Here is a 14,285-nt window from a genome sequence, read left to right as displayed (position 1 = left end):
CTCCTGTTAGTGGGCATTGGGTTTGCATTTTTTGGATATTATGAGTAAAGTTTCTACAACCATTCATGTATAAGTCTTTGTTTGGATGTGTGTTTTCATTTCTCTTGGTTAAATACCTAGGAATAGAATTTCTGGGTCATGTGGCAAGTGTATGTTTAATTTGATGAGAAACTGCCAACCTGTTTTCCACAATTGTTGTACCATTTTACGCTCCCACCAGTGATGTATGAGAGCTCCAGTTACTTCACATCTTTGCCAACACTAGGTATTGTCAGAATTTAGAAATTTGTTCTTCTCTTTCTGGCTTACTTCACTCTGTATGACAGACTCATACAGAGTGAAGTAAGCCAGAAAGAGAAAAACTAATATCATATATTAACGCATATATGTGGAACCTAGAAACATGGTACAGAGGAACCCATTTGCAAGGCAGAAATGGAGACACAGGTGTAGAGAACAAACGTATGGACACCACAGGGGGAAAGTGGCAGGTGGTGGTGGTGGTGGGATGAATTGGGAGATTGGGATTGACATATATACACTAATATGTGTAAAATGGATAACTAATAAGAATCTGCTGTATAAAAAAATAAATTTAATTTTAAAAAAAGAATTAAAAAAGTAACCATTCTAACGGGTGTGTAGCAGTATCTCATTGTGGTTTTAATTTGTATTTCCCTGGTGACCAATGATGTTGAGCACTTTTCATGTGCTTTTTGGCCATCTGATGTTTTCGTTTGGCCAAATCTTCTTGCTGATGTTCTAAGTTGAATTGTTTTCTTATAATTATGTTTTAAGAGGTTTTTTTTTTTTTCTTCATTCTGGATACAAGTCCTTTGTCAGATGTGTGTATTAAGAATAGTTTCTCTCGGTTTGTTGTCTTTTCATTTTCCTTAACATTAACCCTTGAAGAGCAGCAGTTCTTAGAGTTCTTAATTTTTATAATGTCCAGCTTATCATTTTTTAAAAAAATAAATTTATTTATTTATTTTTGGCTGTGTTGGGTCTTCGTTTCTGTGCGAGGGCTTTCTCTAGTTGTGGCTAGTGGGGGCCACTCTTCATCGCGGTGCGCAGGCCTCTCACTGTCGCGGCCTCTTCGTTGCAGAGCACAGGCTCCAAATGCGCAGGCTCAGTAGTTGTGGCTCGTGGGCCCAGTTGCTCCGTGGCTTGTGGGATCTTCCCAGACCAGGGCTCAAACCCACATCCCCTGCATTGGCAGGCAGATTCTCAACCACTGTGCCACCAGGGAAGCCCTATCATTTTTTTTTAATTTGATGGTTTATGCTTCTTTTGTTGTATCTGAGAAAAGATTTACCTATCCTAAGATCAGAAAGTTTTTCTCCTGTATTTTATTTTAGAAGTTTTATATTTTTACATTTAGGTCTGTGATTCATTTCAAGTTACTTTTGGTATACATGTAAGGGTCAAGGTGTTTTGGGTTTTTTGTTTGTTTGTTTTTTTGCATATGTGTGTCCCATTGTTTCAGCACCATGTATTGAAAAGATGATTTTTTTCAGGTGAATTACCTTGTTGAAAATCAACTGAACATATATGTGTGGCACTATTTCTGGACTCTATTCTGTTTTTAGAAATATATGTCTGTCTGTAAGGAAATACCATACTGTCTTGATTCCTGCAGCTTTATAATAAATCTTGAAGTCAGATAAGGTAAATCTTCCAACTTTTTTCTTCCCAAAATTGTTTTGGTCATTCTAGGCCTATTCTATATATATCTATGTAAGTTTTAGAAGTAGCTTGCTAAGATTTTGATTGGAATTGCATTGCTTCCATAGATCAATTTGGAGAAGAATGGACGTCAATAATATTCAGTGTTCTGATCCATCCATGAACATGGTATATCTCTTCAGTTATTTAGGACTTCTTTAATTTTAAGTTCAGTAGTGTTTGTAGTTTTCAGTGTACAGTTCTGGCACATACTTTCTTTAATTTATTCCTAAATGTTTCAGATCTATTGATGCCACTGAAAATGGTATTTAAAAAATTCAGACTCCAGATATTCATGGCTAGAAATAAACCCAGTTTTTGTATATTGACCTTGTATTTTGCAACCTTGCTAAAAGTACTAGTTCTAGTACTTTTTTGGTGGACTCCTTGGGGTTTTCATGTTGTGTGCAACATGCCCCAATAGGAAACAAAGGCACATTCACTTTCCTTGAGAATAGCTAGTGTTTCACTAGTGCTGTGGCTGGTTCAAAGGGGCCAACATTTATGTGACTATAAAATGTTGTTTTTGGTTCCACCTAAATTGTATTTAATTAGCCTGAAATCTTAGAGAAAGGTAAATACTAAATTCTTGAAGTTCAAATGTTAAAAAAATAACATTAATTAGAAGGTTTTAATGAATTTCACTGGAGTGGAATTTGATAGCAGTTGTTTTATTTTCAACAGGACTGATTTGACTTTAACGCTTTCATATTTCTTTCTGATGCTGTGTATCCATTTCAAGGCCATCTCTTAGCATTGCCTTTTCTGGGTTTTCCCTCTTGATATACCTATTTATGTTTCTTACTTGTGGGATGTTTTTGGTAAGGAATTTAATATGCATTTATATGATGAATGCTTATTAAGCATGCAGCATTTGCCAGACTTGGTACCGGGTGCCATGGATACAGTGTGAGCCAGACAGAAACATGCATTTGCTGTCTTTATGGAGCTTACATTCTAGCAAGAGAGTGGGACATTGAGTAAATGATTATACAAACTATGGAATTACAACTTGAAAAGTGGTATAAAGTCACTAAGTTTATGAAAGAGAGTTCTAACTTAGACTGGGACAGGCTGTGGGTCGGAGAAATCTTCCTTAAAGCAGCGACATTTTTGCATGCTCCAATAGTTGTGTTTATAGAGTTAGGTAGACTTGGGAGTAGGGGGTTGGTAATACTACTTATGCCAACCCATTTACCTTGATATATATGCTCCAACCTTTTTTCTTCAATAGCATGTCTATACCGCCTTTGTGGTCATTGGTAGAGTTAAACCAAGAATCATGAATTAATTCCTTTTCCTTTTATGATAGCAGCTAATTCTGTAACTCTGAAGTCATCATTGTAACAAGTCCATTTGAGAGGACATACCAGGCAGATTTGCATCAAACAGGTAGTAATTTTGATACTTCTTGTGACCAGAGTTTTATTCTCCTGTCTAGGGATAATGGGGATGGGCGACCCATGTGTACTCGCTTTTACTTGACTGCTTACAGTTGGATTTGACTATAGTGAATATAAATATTTAGGAGAATTATAGGTGGTATACAGTTATATTTCTTAATAAGTTCCATGCCTTGTTTTATATCTTTTTAGATTCTCTTTTGTCTGAATAACTTACTTGGCTCTGATTAAGTCCTGAAAGATTATATGAAAGAAGTATTAAAAAAAAACCCTCATATACCTTGCTTACATCAATTTTAATTTATTTCGCATATTTGTGTATCTCTAAGTGTTGCTTTCAAAAACAAACAATTTATTAGATGAATGATACATAGATGGCCAGTTGGATAATTTGCTCCATAGGAAATTCCCTGCTTTATTCCTGTCTGAAAGGTCTACCTGATGCTAGCTGTTTCTTTTTGGTTTTATCTTGATTTTCATAGACTTTGAATGGGGGATTCACATTGCCTACGCCTGCTGAATAACTGTTTAACTCTCTGCTTGAGTTAATGAAAACTGAAGTTAGTTAGGAAGTGTTTATCGTTCAGATTATTTCCCTCTCTTTTTTTATGATTTAACCTATTCACTGATGTATCTTTAGCCTGTGCAGTGCCCTTGTGAAATCCAGCTGTTCTGGGGAATGTGATGAAGGAAATTCGGGTTTGATCGCTTTATACTTTAAGGGCATTGACTAAAGTTTAAGGAACAGAGTTGGTTATAACTAATGGCCAGGTTTGAGTTTTGGGGGTGTCTTAGTCAATACAGGCTGCTAAAACAGGGTAGCATAGACTGGGCAGCTTGTAAACAACAGACACTTATTTTTCATACATTTGGTGGCTGGAGGTCTGAGATCAGGGTGCCAGCATGGTTGTTCTGGTGAGGGCCCTCTCCCAGGTTGCAGACAAACATCTTTTTGCTATGTCCTCACTTGGTGGAGAGAGGGTGAAGGATGTCTCTGGGATTGCCTTTTTTAATAAAAAATTTATTTATTTATTTATTTATTTATTTATTTATTTATTTATGGCTGTGTTGCGTCTTCGTTGCTATCCACGGGCTTTCTCTAGTTTCGGTGAGCGGGGGCTACTCTTCGTGGCGGCGTGTGGGCTTCTCATTGCAGTGGCTTCTCTTGTTGTGGAGCACAGACTCTAGGTGCACGGGCTTCAGTAGTTGTGTCTCGCGGGCTCCAGAGCGCAGGCTCAGTAGTTGTGGCGCACGGGTTTAGTTGCTCCGCGGCATGTGGGATCTTCTTGGACCAGGGCTCGAATGTGTGTCCCCTGCATTGGCAGGCGGATTCTTAACCACTGCGCCACCAGGGAAGCCCTGGGATTGCTTTTTTAAAGGTACTATTCCCTTTCATGAGGGCTCCACCCTCATGACCTAATCACACCCAAAGGCCCCACCTCCAAATACCATCACCTTGGGGATTAATCAGAATTTCAACATATGAATTTTTTGGGGGATACAAACATTCAGCACATAATAGGGGTTACTTTTATAATTTATTCATTTTTATTCTTACTCCAGTAGAGTGTATATTAAAGAATTAATGGTGAACAGGGAATATTCCATTTAAAATTTTTCTTGGTTCTTTGTGCAGGGATGGAAAGTTAGTGCTGTAATTCCTGGTGGCTCACTTCAGCTTGACCTCTTCCAATGACTTTTCTGTTGCTCGTTCAAGCAGGATCACCCCTGTGCCTCTCATATAGCATGTAGCTGTGCGTGGCTGCATAAAAGCAGAAAATCATGCCGACTGCTGACTCTGAATTCAGAAGCACTAACCTTAGATGAACCTTGAATGCTTCTGGTTGCGCATATGATTTTCCCTGCTTCCTTCATTTTCTGTCTCCTTTCTCAAACCTGCAGCACCTCCTTCCTCCTTTTCACTCTTGGCTGAGCCTCTTCCTTCCTATTTATAGAGAAGATAGGAGGAATCAGAAGATGATATCACCAGCACCCAGCGCCAGGACTCCCAACTGTGGGTGGCTTTGGAGCAGGGTGGTGGCAGTGTAGGTCAATTCCCAGGGCTGGCTGTGTAGCCAGCAAGGGATGAGGGAGGGCTGCAATCCAGTGGGGAAGCTGGGCTGGTGTCCCCAGAGGTGATGTGAGTCCTGCCCATCCCAATGGATAAAGGGCTCTGCTTTCAAGGCCGACCTCTCAGCTTGATCATTAGGACCCACCCCTTACCTGTTTACCTGTTTCCTTTTCTCCATAGGACTACTCACATTGTCATAAAAAAAATCATGCTGTTATTTCTCTCATTTAATAACCAAACAAAACCTGTTTTGACTTCATTCCTCCCTGTAGCCACTGTCCCATTCTTCTTTTTCTTTAGAGGAAATTCCTTGGCAGTGTTTTGTCCTCGGGGTCTACAGTTTCCCTCCTTCCCCAGACAGGCTGTTGGTTACTTCTCAGTCCTCTTTTTACTGCCCTGTCATCCTCTTCTGCCTTCTTGCTGCCTGCAGAAGTGGACTCCCAGGACTGCCAGGACACTCTGCGCCAGCACGTGCGTGCGTGTGTGCGCGCGCACACACACACACACACACACACTTGAAGATTCTTGTGCTGTCATATGTCTCACCCTCTGGGTTTCTTCTGATCACTTCCTTTGAAGCCATTTAACTTGTTCCTCTAACCTCTGTATTTTCTGCAAATTGGAAGTGAGTTTTAAAGTTTCATTAATAGAATTTAGTTAAATGACATTTCATCTTTGAAGCTGCTTCTCTTAGGCACGTGGAGCTTTGGGACAGACCCCTGATATTAACAGAAGGACTCATCTCCTCTTTGGAAGTGCCTGGCCTTTGCATGAAGGTGGCCCAGGAGTCCAGATCAGCATTTACTGTGACTGACAGATTTTAATATGTTTTACGCTGGCCTCTCAGGATGCTGACTGCCCCCAACCCCCGATGCTCCACCCCAAGAGGAGGCCCCTGGGGCTTTCAGGGTCGCAGAGGAAGTTGCAGCCTCTTGGGAGGGTGGGTAGGGAGCTCTGTTCTAGGTCAGATAATATCTCCTGTAGTTCTGCCCCCGCTCCTTGGGGAGGCAACGAGAAAAGCCTCTTTGGGTTGGTAACCCGGCAGTGGCTGGTGATGGTCAACTTGTCTATGAGAGGAGGTGGAGGTCCTGCAGAGGCTGAGAGCGAATTCTCTAGTACCTTAGTACTTGGTCTTCTGTGACTTTTCACCTAGGTTTTTATTTCCCCAGATGAGATAATGAACTTCCTTGAGGGTGGAAGTATAAAGTTATAAATTTTCTGTAAAATTCATAGAGAACTAGAGAATCACTAATGAACTCTAGAACTGGAGAGGACTTTTGAGAATTTAGGATATAGTTAGTGTAGGATAGAAATATACTTATTTCCCTGGATCTTGGTTTCTGAATAGTTTATTTTTATAATTATGGGTATACTTAGTTACTTATTGTCTATTGTATAATAGTTTATACGTTCAGACTATGTTAATCTAGCTTTTACTGGTCATGAATTAGGATGTTCTTATATTACCAAAATGACATTTTAAGGAAAAGCTACCATCATCTAACATAATGCCAAATTATGACCTTTCCATTTCTTTCTTTATGACACAGGAAATGCGGTATCCTCTTATGCAGTGGCTGGGGAAACATGTGGATGCTGAAGGAGTAATAAAATCTAGCAAGCTGTCCCTTAAATTCGTTTCATCCTACACATCTGAAATAGAAATCACCCCATCTGCTATACCTGTGGTGACTGACATGGAGACCTTCTCATCCGAAAACTTTAACTTTGAGATCTACCAACAAAATTTGCAGACAAAGAAACTTGGAAAAGTAATTCTGTTTGCTGAAGTGACACCCACCACAATGAATCTTCTGGACGGGTAAGTTCTGGCCAGGCTGGCTTCTCTACCTGCTTGGAGGAATCCAGTTATGTTGATCGTTCTCTCTAACCAGCGCTGGGTGAGAGGGATAGAGATTTAGAACGATAACTCTTGAGAAAGCACTAGCAAGATGGGAGTAGTACCCTGTCCTAGAGGAGGTAAAATGTAGGAAAAGAAATGAAAGTTCTTTGGTCAAGGATTTGTGTTTTAAAGAATGGGGGATGTTTGTGCCTTGTGACTCTCTTCCTTTAATCTGGCCTTTCAGAATGTCTTTGGAAAGAAAGAACATTAGGAAAAAAGATGTTTAGCAGGTGGCACGGGTGTTGATGTTGCTGCTTTACATTTGTGATGTTATAATCAGTGTTAAGATGTTCTAACCGGTTTAAGATGTTTTGCAGGAGCATTAGGATAGCAAATTTGAACGACATGTAAGCTGTGTTAAATTAAATAAATTAGAGCTTTGTACTTTGAAAACCTGTTTTGGTGTGTTCCTATCCAATGCATTTTTAAAGCACTCTGTAATCCCATTTGGAGGTTCAAAATTTACTCTTATTGCAACTTTTCCTTTTTATTCCTTCTGTTTCATGGACTTTGATTAAAGGTTTAAAAATGGAAAACAGATGAAAGGAATTTTTAAACTCCAGATTAGTCAATATTAGGTAATACTCTTATGTTGAGATAGATAGTTTAAAAAGTAGGGTTATTAGAGGGAGTGAATAAGAAAAGCATCTTCCTTCAACATGGGACTAATATTTAAGGAATGTAAGACTCCATCCCCCCCCCAGCCCCCCATTCAGCTTCTAGACACTTCCACCTGTGGGACTGCACAGTTAGACAGATACATAATTCAACATATGGACCGTGTGGAAATATTTTGGCTTTTCTTCTTAACAATAATTTCTGGATTTGCTAGTATGTTGATATAAACTGATGAGATCATTTTAGGATTTCATGGCTGTCATACTCAAAGTCACGGAAATGGCAATTTTAGTGTACATATAGGATGTAGAAAAAGCATTAATATTATGGGGGAATTAGCAGAGTGAGGAGGTGAAGTAAGAAGGGGAATATGAGCAGTGGTCATGAACCGTTCTTGTTGCCCGAGTTGTTTTGCGTTGTCATAGGTACTTTTTTTTTTTTTTCCCAGTGTTCCCATCCTCTCCTGCCTTTACTCCCATCCCCCTGCCAGTCCCTTGAATGAATCCCTGTAGAGAAGAAAACACCTGTATTTGTATGGAGCATTTATTACTTGCTTGTACAAACTCTGTGATAATCTTTTGTCACTGCAGTGAACTATATTATATTGAAAAGGTGACCCATTATAATCATATTTTCCAAATAAAAAATCAGACACAACATTTAACAAAAGATTTTGGGAGGTGACATTCAGGTGGGAAAACGTTGGCACTTCCAGACCCTTTTGGCTGTTTTTGTGGACAACAGGGAAGAATATTTTGTGTTGGGGAGATCTTGAAACTTTGAGATTATCGCTGTTGAGTCTGGGCAGTGTATTACCAAGAGGGCTGTGAGTGCCTTGCTAGGGTGGGTAGACCGACGCTCCTGTGTAACCATGTGGTTGGGTTTCCTTATACCCTGGTGAGGCTGTGTTTTAGGATGGAAAATAAATGCCGTGTAAATAGCAGTTTTACTACGCTTGAATATCTGTAAGTTCATTTTTGATATTGAACTTTTTTTGAAAAATGAAAATTCCACCTTAAGCCATTTGGGTCTGTAAAAGTGTGCATGAGCTCGGGAGTCGGGAAAATTCTGTAGGGTTAAAGGTTGTTATTTTTACAGAAGAGAAACATTTCAGCTTTTCTAGAAGCATTTAGGAATCTTTGTTTCTTTTCTTGTCTAGTCTCCAGAGCGTGGATGGTAAAATGGCTTTGATGATGACTGATGAAGCACAGAGCAGATATTGAATAAGCAGTCGTCTTTCACCATGACTTATCATAGATGTCCTCTTCCACTGCACAAGTGGGTTCCGTCCTAGCACTAAGAGAAAAGTACTCACTGCAGCCTACTGAGTCAGCGAGGCTGGTGAGAGGTTCCTGGGCGGCTGTAACCTCTTTTAGAAGGAACTTGAAGAGGTCACCTTGGTGTCAAAAGCTCCCCAAATTGTCCACAAAGGGGTCATGAGATAGGTACATGAAACATCTTGATTATTATTTTCTAAGAGGAAGAGTGAAGACATTTCTACGGCTGACGTCATATTTGATCCTAAGAATGAGCCACTCTTATGGAAACAGTATCTTGTTGTGGTTTAACAACAGTAATAGTACCTAATAGGCACTGAAAGCTCTTCTCTTCCATACACTGCTTTTATGTGCTGTATGTGAATCCACTAATTCCATACATCACGCCGGTGTGTAGAACGCTAGGTAACAGAACTTGTCGTATGTGGAATTGTTCCTATTTCTGATAAACGCTGACATTTTCAGTTTTCAGAGCTTTTCCCTATAATGATACAGCTTCTAACAGACATGCAGTCTACCTCCCAAGCTACCAAAGGCCAGGCCTCGATTGAATGCTTTGCTGCTGCATGACAGTGTTCATTAGCGGTGAGCCTGTGAGACCCATGTCCTTGCCAACTGCCCCCGCCCAGGTCCCCTCTGCAGTTTTAGGCCCGTTTCTTGTGACGAGCACAAGGTCTAAGCACTAGCACATCCCATTCACGTACCCATTTCTAGGTCAGTTGGGGTTAGGTTCCACTGTGTGAGACAGCGATCCCCCAAATTAAAGTGGCTTAAATAGGATTGACGTTTCTTACTGTACATGAGATGGACTGATGGACAGCCTGGGGCCGAGTGTGGCTCACAGTGTCCAAGACCTAGTTGAGTTGCTCTGACACCCTCAGCAAGTGGTCCACGAGGCGACCCACTCATTTATATTCCCTCTCATTTTAGCCGGTAAGCAGAAGGAGAGGGGACAGCACCATGTGCCCCCATTCCTTTTTTTTTAATATCTAAAAAATATTTATTTATTTTTAATTTATTTTTGGCCGCATTGGGTCTTCGTTGCTGCACACGGGCTTTCTCTAGTTGCGGCCAGCGCAGGCTACTCTTCGTGGTGGAGCGCTGGCTTCTCACTGCAGTGGCTTCTCTTGTTGTGGAGCACGGGCTCTAGGCACGGACTTCAGTAGTTGTGGCACACATGCTCAGTAGTTGTGGCTCATGGGCTCTAGAGCGCAGGCTCAGTAGTTTTGGCGCACGGGCTTAGTTGCTCTGCGGCATGTGGGATCTTCCCGGACCAGGGCTCGAACCCGTGTCCCCTGCATTGGCAGGCGGATTCGAAACCACTTTGCCACCAGGGAAACCCACCCCCATTCTTTATGGACTCTTTCACAGGTTGCTCATGATATTTTTGTTTATATCCCAGGGCTAGAACCTAGTCACATGACCATATTAACCTACAAAGAAGGCTAAGAAATAACTGTGGTCTTTATACTTGGCACCCATGAATCCAATGAATATTAGGGTTCTGTTACCAGGGAGGAGAGGAGGTAGGTAGTAGAGGACACTTAGAAGTCTTTGAAACAAGCATGTACTTTCTGTGTGTTGGACGCCTAAAAAAATAGCAGGAGGCCTTTAGGTAGCATATACATTATGATGGCCCCAATGCTTGCAAAACTTAAAACCATAGGTGGAAATAATTATTTGACAGGTAACTCTGGTTTTATTTCACTGCTTGTTCAGTGCCATTACAGGTATTTTTCTTGTGTTATTATAAATCCAGGAGGATTTGGACATTTTTCTTTTAACAGATTATTGGAGGATATATTTTCTTCTTTGACCACAAACCCAGCTTAAACTACTGTGGCACTGAGGTGGCATTGAAAGCTTTCATTTGATCTCTGGATAAGGGAGCGCACTGGTCTTGAAGCCATGAACCACCACTACCATCACCTCCTGCCCCACCCTGTGAATTTTAAAGCTATGTTAGTGGTTCTGTGGAGGAGAAAGAGCTCTGGGCCGGGTGGTGGGGGGGAGGAGTGGCGGAGAGAAGTACTGGAGTTGCTTGCCGATTACGTCAAGGTACTGTGGACTCTCCCCCCAAAAATGAAGAGCAAAAACCACGTGAATGAGTGATGTTTCCTCGATAGTCTGACTTGGCTGTGCCACCCAACCAAGTCTGGTTGGAAGAGGTAATTTTACCCTGTATCCCGCATCCCAGTCCTTTTTTCTGACACACATTTCTGACCATGAAATGCATTTTGTACTCTATTGTCAGGGTAACACCTTTTGGATGAAATGCTAGTTTTGATTGACTTAGGCGGTCTTTCTTTTTTTTCCTCCTGTGCTATTTCCTGGTAGGTTTCCCACTGACCAGTTAGCTCAGCTGGTTGGGTAGAGAGACCCAGGGGTATGGGTTTAGTACTCTGTCTGGACCAGTGAACTTTACTGTGTTCCATGGTCAGTCCTATAGCTACAGACCCAAGAAGCCATTTGAAACTGTGAGCTGTTGTTGGTGGGGCCTTCCAGACAAGGGGGTGTGGATGGGCCACCGCTCATCCCTCGTCACTCCTGGACAAGCACCTCCAGGTGCCCACTCTGTCCTGGTTTGGTCAGCAGGGCTGCGCATCTTGTTGAGTCTCCTGATAAGCGATGATTGACCCTCAGCTGTGGGGAAGGCGGGAAGGGGGAAGGCTAGACCTTGGAGCACTGGGTTTAGGGTAACTGAGTCATTGTGACAGCTGTGGAATTGTCTTTTATTTGACTGATAGTATCTTTTTTTTTTTTTTTTTTTTTGCCGCACGCGGGCCTCTCACTGCCGTGGCCTCTCCCGTTGCGGAGCACAGGCTCCGGACACACAGGCTCAGTGGCCATGGCTCACGGGCCCAGCCGCTCCGCGGCATGTGGGATCTTCCCGGACCGGGGCATGAACCCGCGTCCCCTGCATCGGCAGGTGGACTCTCAACCACTGCGCCACCAGGAAAGCCCGATAGTATCTTTTTTGATGACTTGCACCAAGCCTCTGTCGGGTATCGAAACGACTTATGTGTGAAGCCACAGTGTGTGGTGAGCCAGATGAACGCAAACTTGTTTATACTGATTCCCTTTGCATACTTGTACATCCCAACTAAACTGGCCACGGATGGGCTATGTTTTATTTGTAAAGAGTAACTTAGATTCCTTTATTACGTAAGTTTATCTTCTAGCCGTTGTTTTAAGTCCTCTGATTTTTCAGGCTTAAGTTTGCCTTCATCATACGTGGAATAAGCATTTACGGAGTGCCTGCCGTACGCCAGGCACTGTGTTAGGCGCTGGAGAGAGAATGATGGGGAGTGTACTGTCCTTGCCTCACAGTGTGTGGGAAGATGCACATCCCAGTGCACAGTGAGTTCATACAGATCTGTGCACCCTTGGTCTGAGCCTGGTAGTTCAGGCAGAAAGAGAGAAGTAGGCGCAGCAGACAACACGATGCTGGGAGAGAAGTAGACTGATCAGTGAAGTTTTTGGAGCAGTTACTGTGTCAGGCATTGTCCCTAACGCCTAAAGCTCACAGTCTGGTAGCGAAATGCTGGAACTTAAGACTTTATCACCAACTATCTGTGTACCCTTGACAGTCTCACCCTCCTGGGCCTTGCTTTCCTTAACTGTGAGATCTGGGCACTAGACGCACCCCATTGATCAAATGATCCTGGAGTCAGAATCCTATACCCCACCAAGCCTTTCTGGCTCTCAGTAACCTCCAGTGCCTTTAGAGGGCTGAAATGGTTTTGTGAACCAGCTTCATGTTAGTTGAGGAAAACTTGCATTGGAAACAGTTGACTTTCTACAAGCAAAGGGAAAGAAATGGAAAGCAATCCCATAAAGTCATTAAAAATATATTTGGGGGAAATTGCACTGGGGAGAATAGCCAGCATCATTTAAGAAAGGCGGTATTTTTGCTTCACAATTTGGGGCCAGTCCCAGGTTTTCACCTCTATGCATACGTGTCTAGTCAGTCCCGAACATGTCTTTCTGCCTTTCTTCCCTTCGGATTCTGCTCCCCTAACTCGCTCCAGTGCGCACCCTCCTCCCCAGAAGTTGAGGCCTGAGAGGACAGAAATTGGACTGGAACTAATTTAATGGCTGAGTGACCTCACAGTAGAGAAACAGCCGGATCCTAATAGGGGTCTTTGTCTACATTTCCACCCTGGCTGGTAGCATGCCAGTCAAGAGTCAAGCTAGAGACACAGGTGGAAGCGATTAGACCTGTCATAAGGTTTGAAAAATTGATTCTGGAGGCGAAGTGAATAGATTGAACTTGACAGTGTTGTCCTAAAGATTCTAAGGGAAAATTCTGTAGTTTAATTTGAAATCCCTTGATTATTCATTAGCTTTCCAGATGGCTTTTGTTGATGTTTTACATATTAATGCCTGTATTGTGTTATTGCTGCACTCTTAATGTGCACGTAGGTAATGAGCAAAGAATAAATACATTGGTAAGTGTCCCAAATTAATGGGATGTTAGGCTAATTGTGAAATAAAGGGTTTTTAAGAAGTTGATTGCTTTGGAATAATTAGTGTGAGCTTTTTATAGGCCAATTTGATACTTTTAAAGTGAAAATTATTGGAGAATTTTAAAGAAGCCTTCATTTTAATGTTTACTTCTAAATTAAGGTTTAGAATATAACTCCAGCCTTTGACTCTAGTGGTCATGGCTAAAGAGTTATTCTGGCCAGTTCTCTATCAAATGCTTTTTTTGGGTCTCAATTCAACACCTGAATAAGTTAACCTTTCACATGCCAAGCTCCTGGCATTGAATTATAAAATGGCCTATTATTTTCCTGAAATGTCTCCATATTAATTTTTAGCATTCTAGGATGTTTATTTTTACATTTTTGTAACTAATTTTTTTTAAGTAAGGCAAACTTTCTGATGCTTGCCGTTTTGTGATGGTTACCAGTGTGTTCTATTAAGATAGCATCTTCATTAGAATTGGACCTTCTTTCTGTCTCTCTCTCAATGTTGAACAACATTTAACAACCTGAAAGGTCCCAAGTTTTACGGTACGGAAGAGTGAGACTGAATGTGACCATCAAGCTGATGCCGTGCGAGTGATGAAACCCTTCAGAGGCACTTGGACAAGCCACCCAGCCATCGTTCTGGTTCTCCTGTGATCCGGAACACAGTGGAAGCCCTTCCCCTAGGAACCCCTCTCCAAACTCCCAGCACAGTCTTTTGCATGTTCTCAGTGGTGGGTGACTGTCTTAATCTTTCAAGGGTATACCAGACTTTTAGGTAAAAAGTAGATCCTATGGTAGGGTATCCATTGTGGG

At 41.8% G+C, this 14,285-nt stretch overlaps 1 protein-coding gene across 2 annotated transcripts in view; it reads left to right on the top strand.

Moving 5' to 3' along the window:
• The window catches only part of HLCS (holocarboxylase synthetase), a 186,674-nt gene that overhangs the window by 49,829 nt on the left and 122,560 nt on the right, over positions 1 to 14,285 (top strand). For both annotated transcript variants that reach the window (XM_082625222.1, XM_082625221.1), the window contains one exon: positions 6,750 to 7,021. In XM_082625222.1, the coding sequence (XP_082481348.1) occupies positions 6,750 to 7,021 (272 nt within the window). The remainder of the gene's footprint in view (positions 1 to 6,749; positions 7,022 to 14,285) is intronic.

Source organism: Mesoplodon mirus (genome assembly GCF_964341445.2).
Source record: "Mesoplodon mirus genome assembly, chromosome: 6".
Classification (NCBI taxonomy): domain Eukaryota; kingdom Metazoa; phylum Chordata; class Mammalia; order Artiodactyla; family Ziphiidae; genus Mesoplodon; species Mesoplodon mirus.
This window is presented reverse-complemented; position numbering and strand designations above follow the sequence as displayed.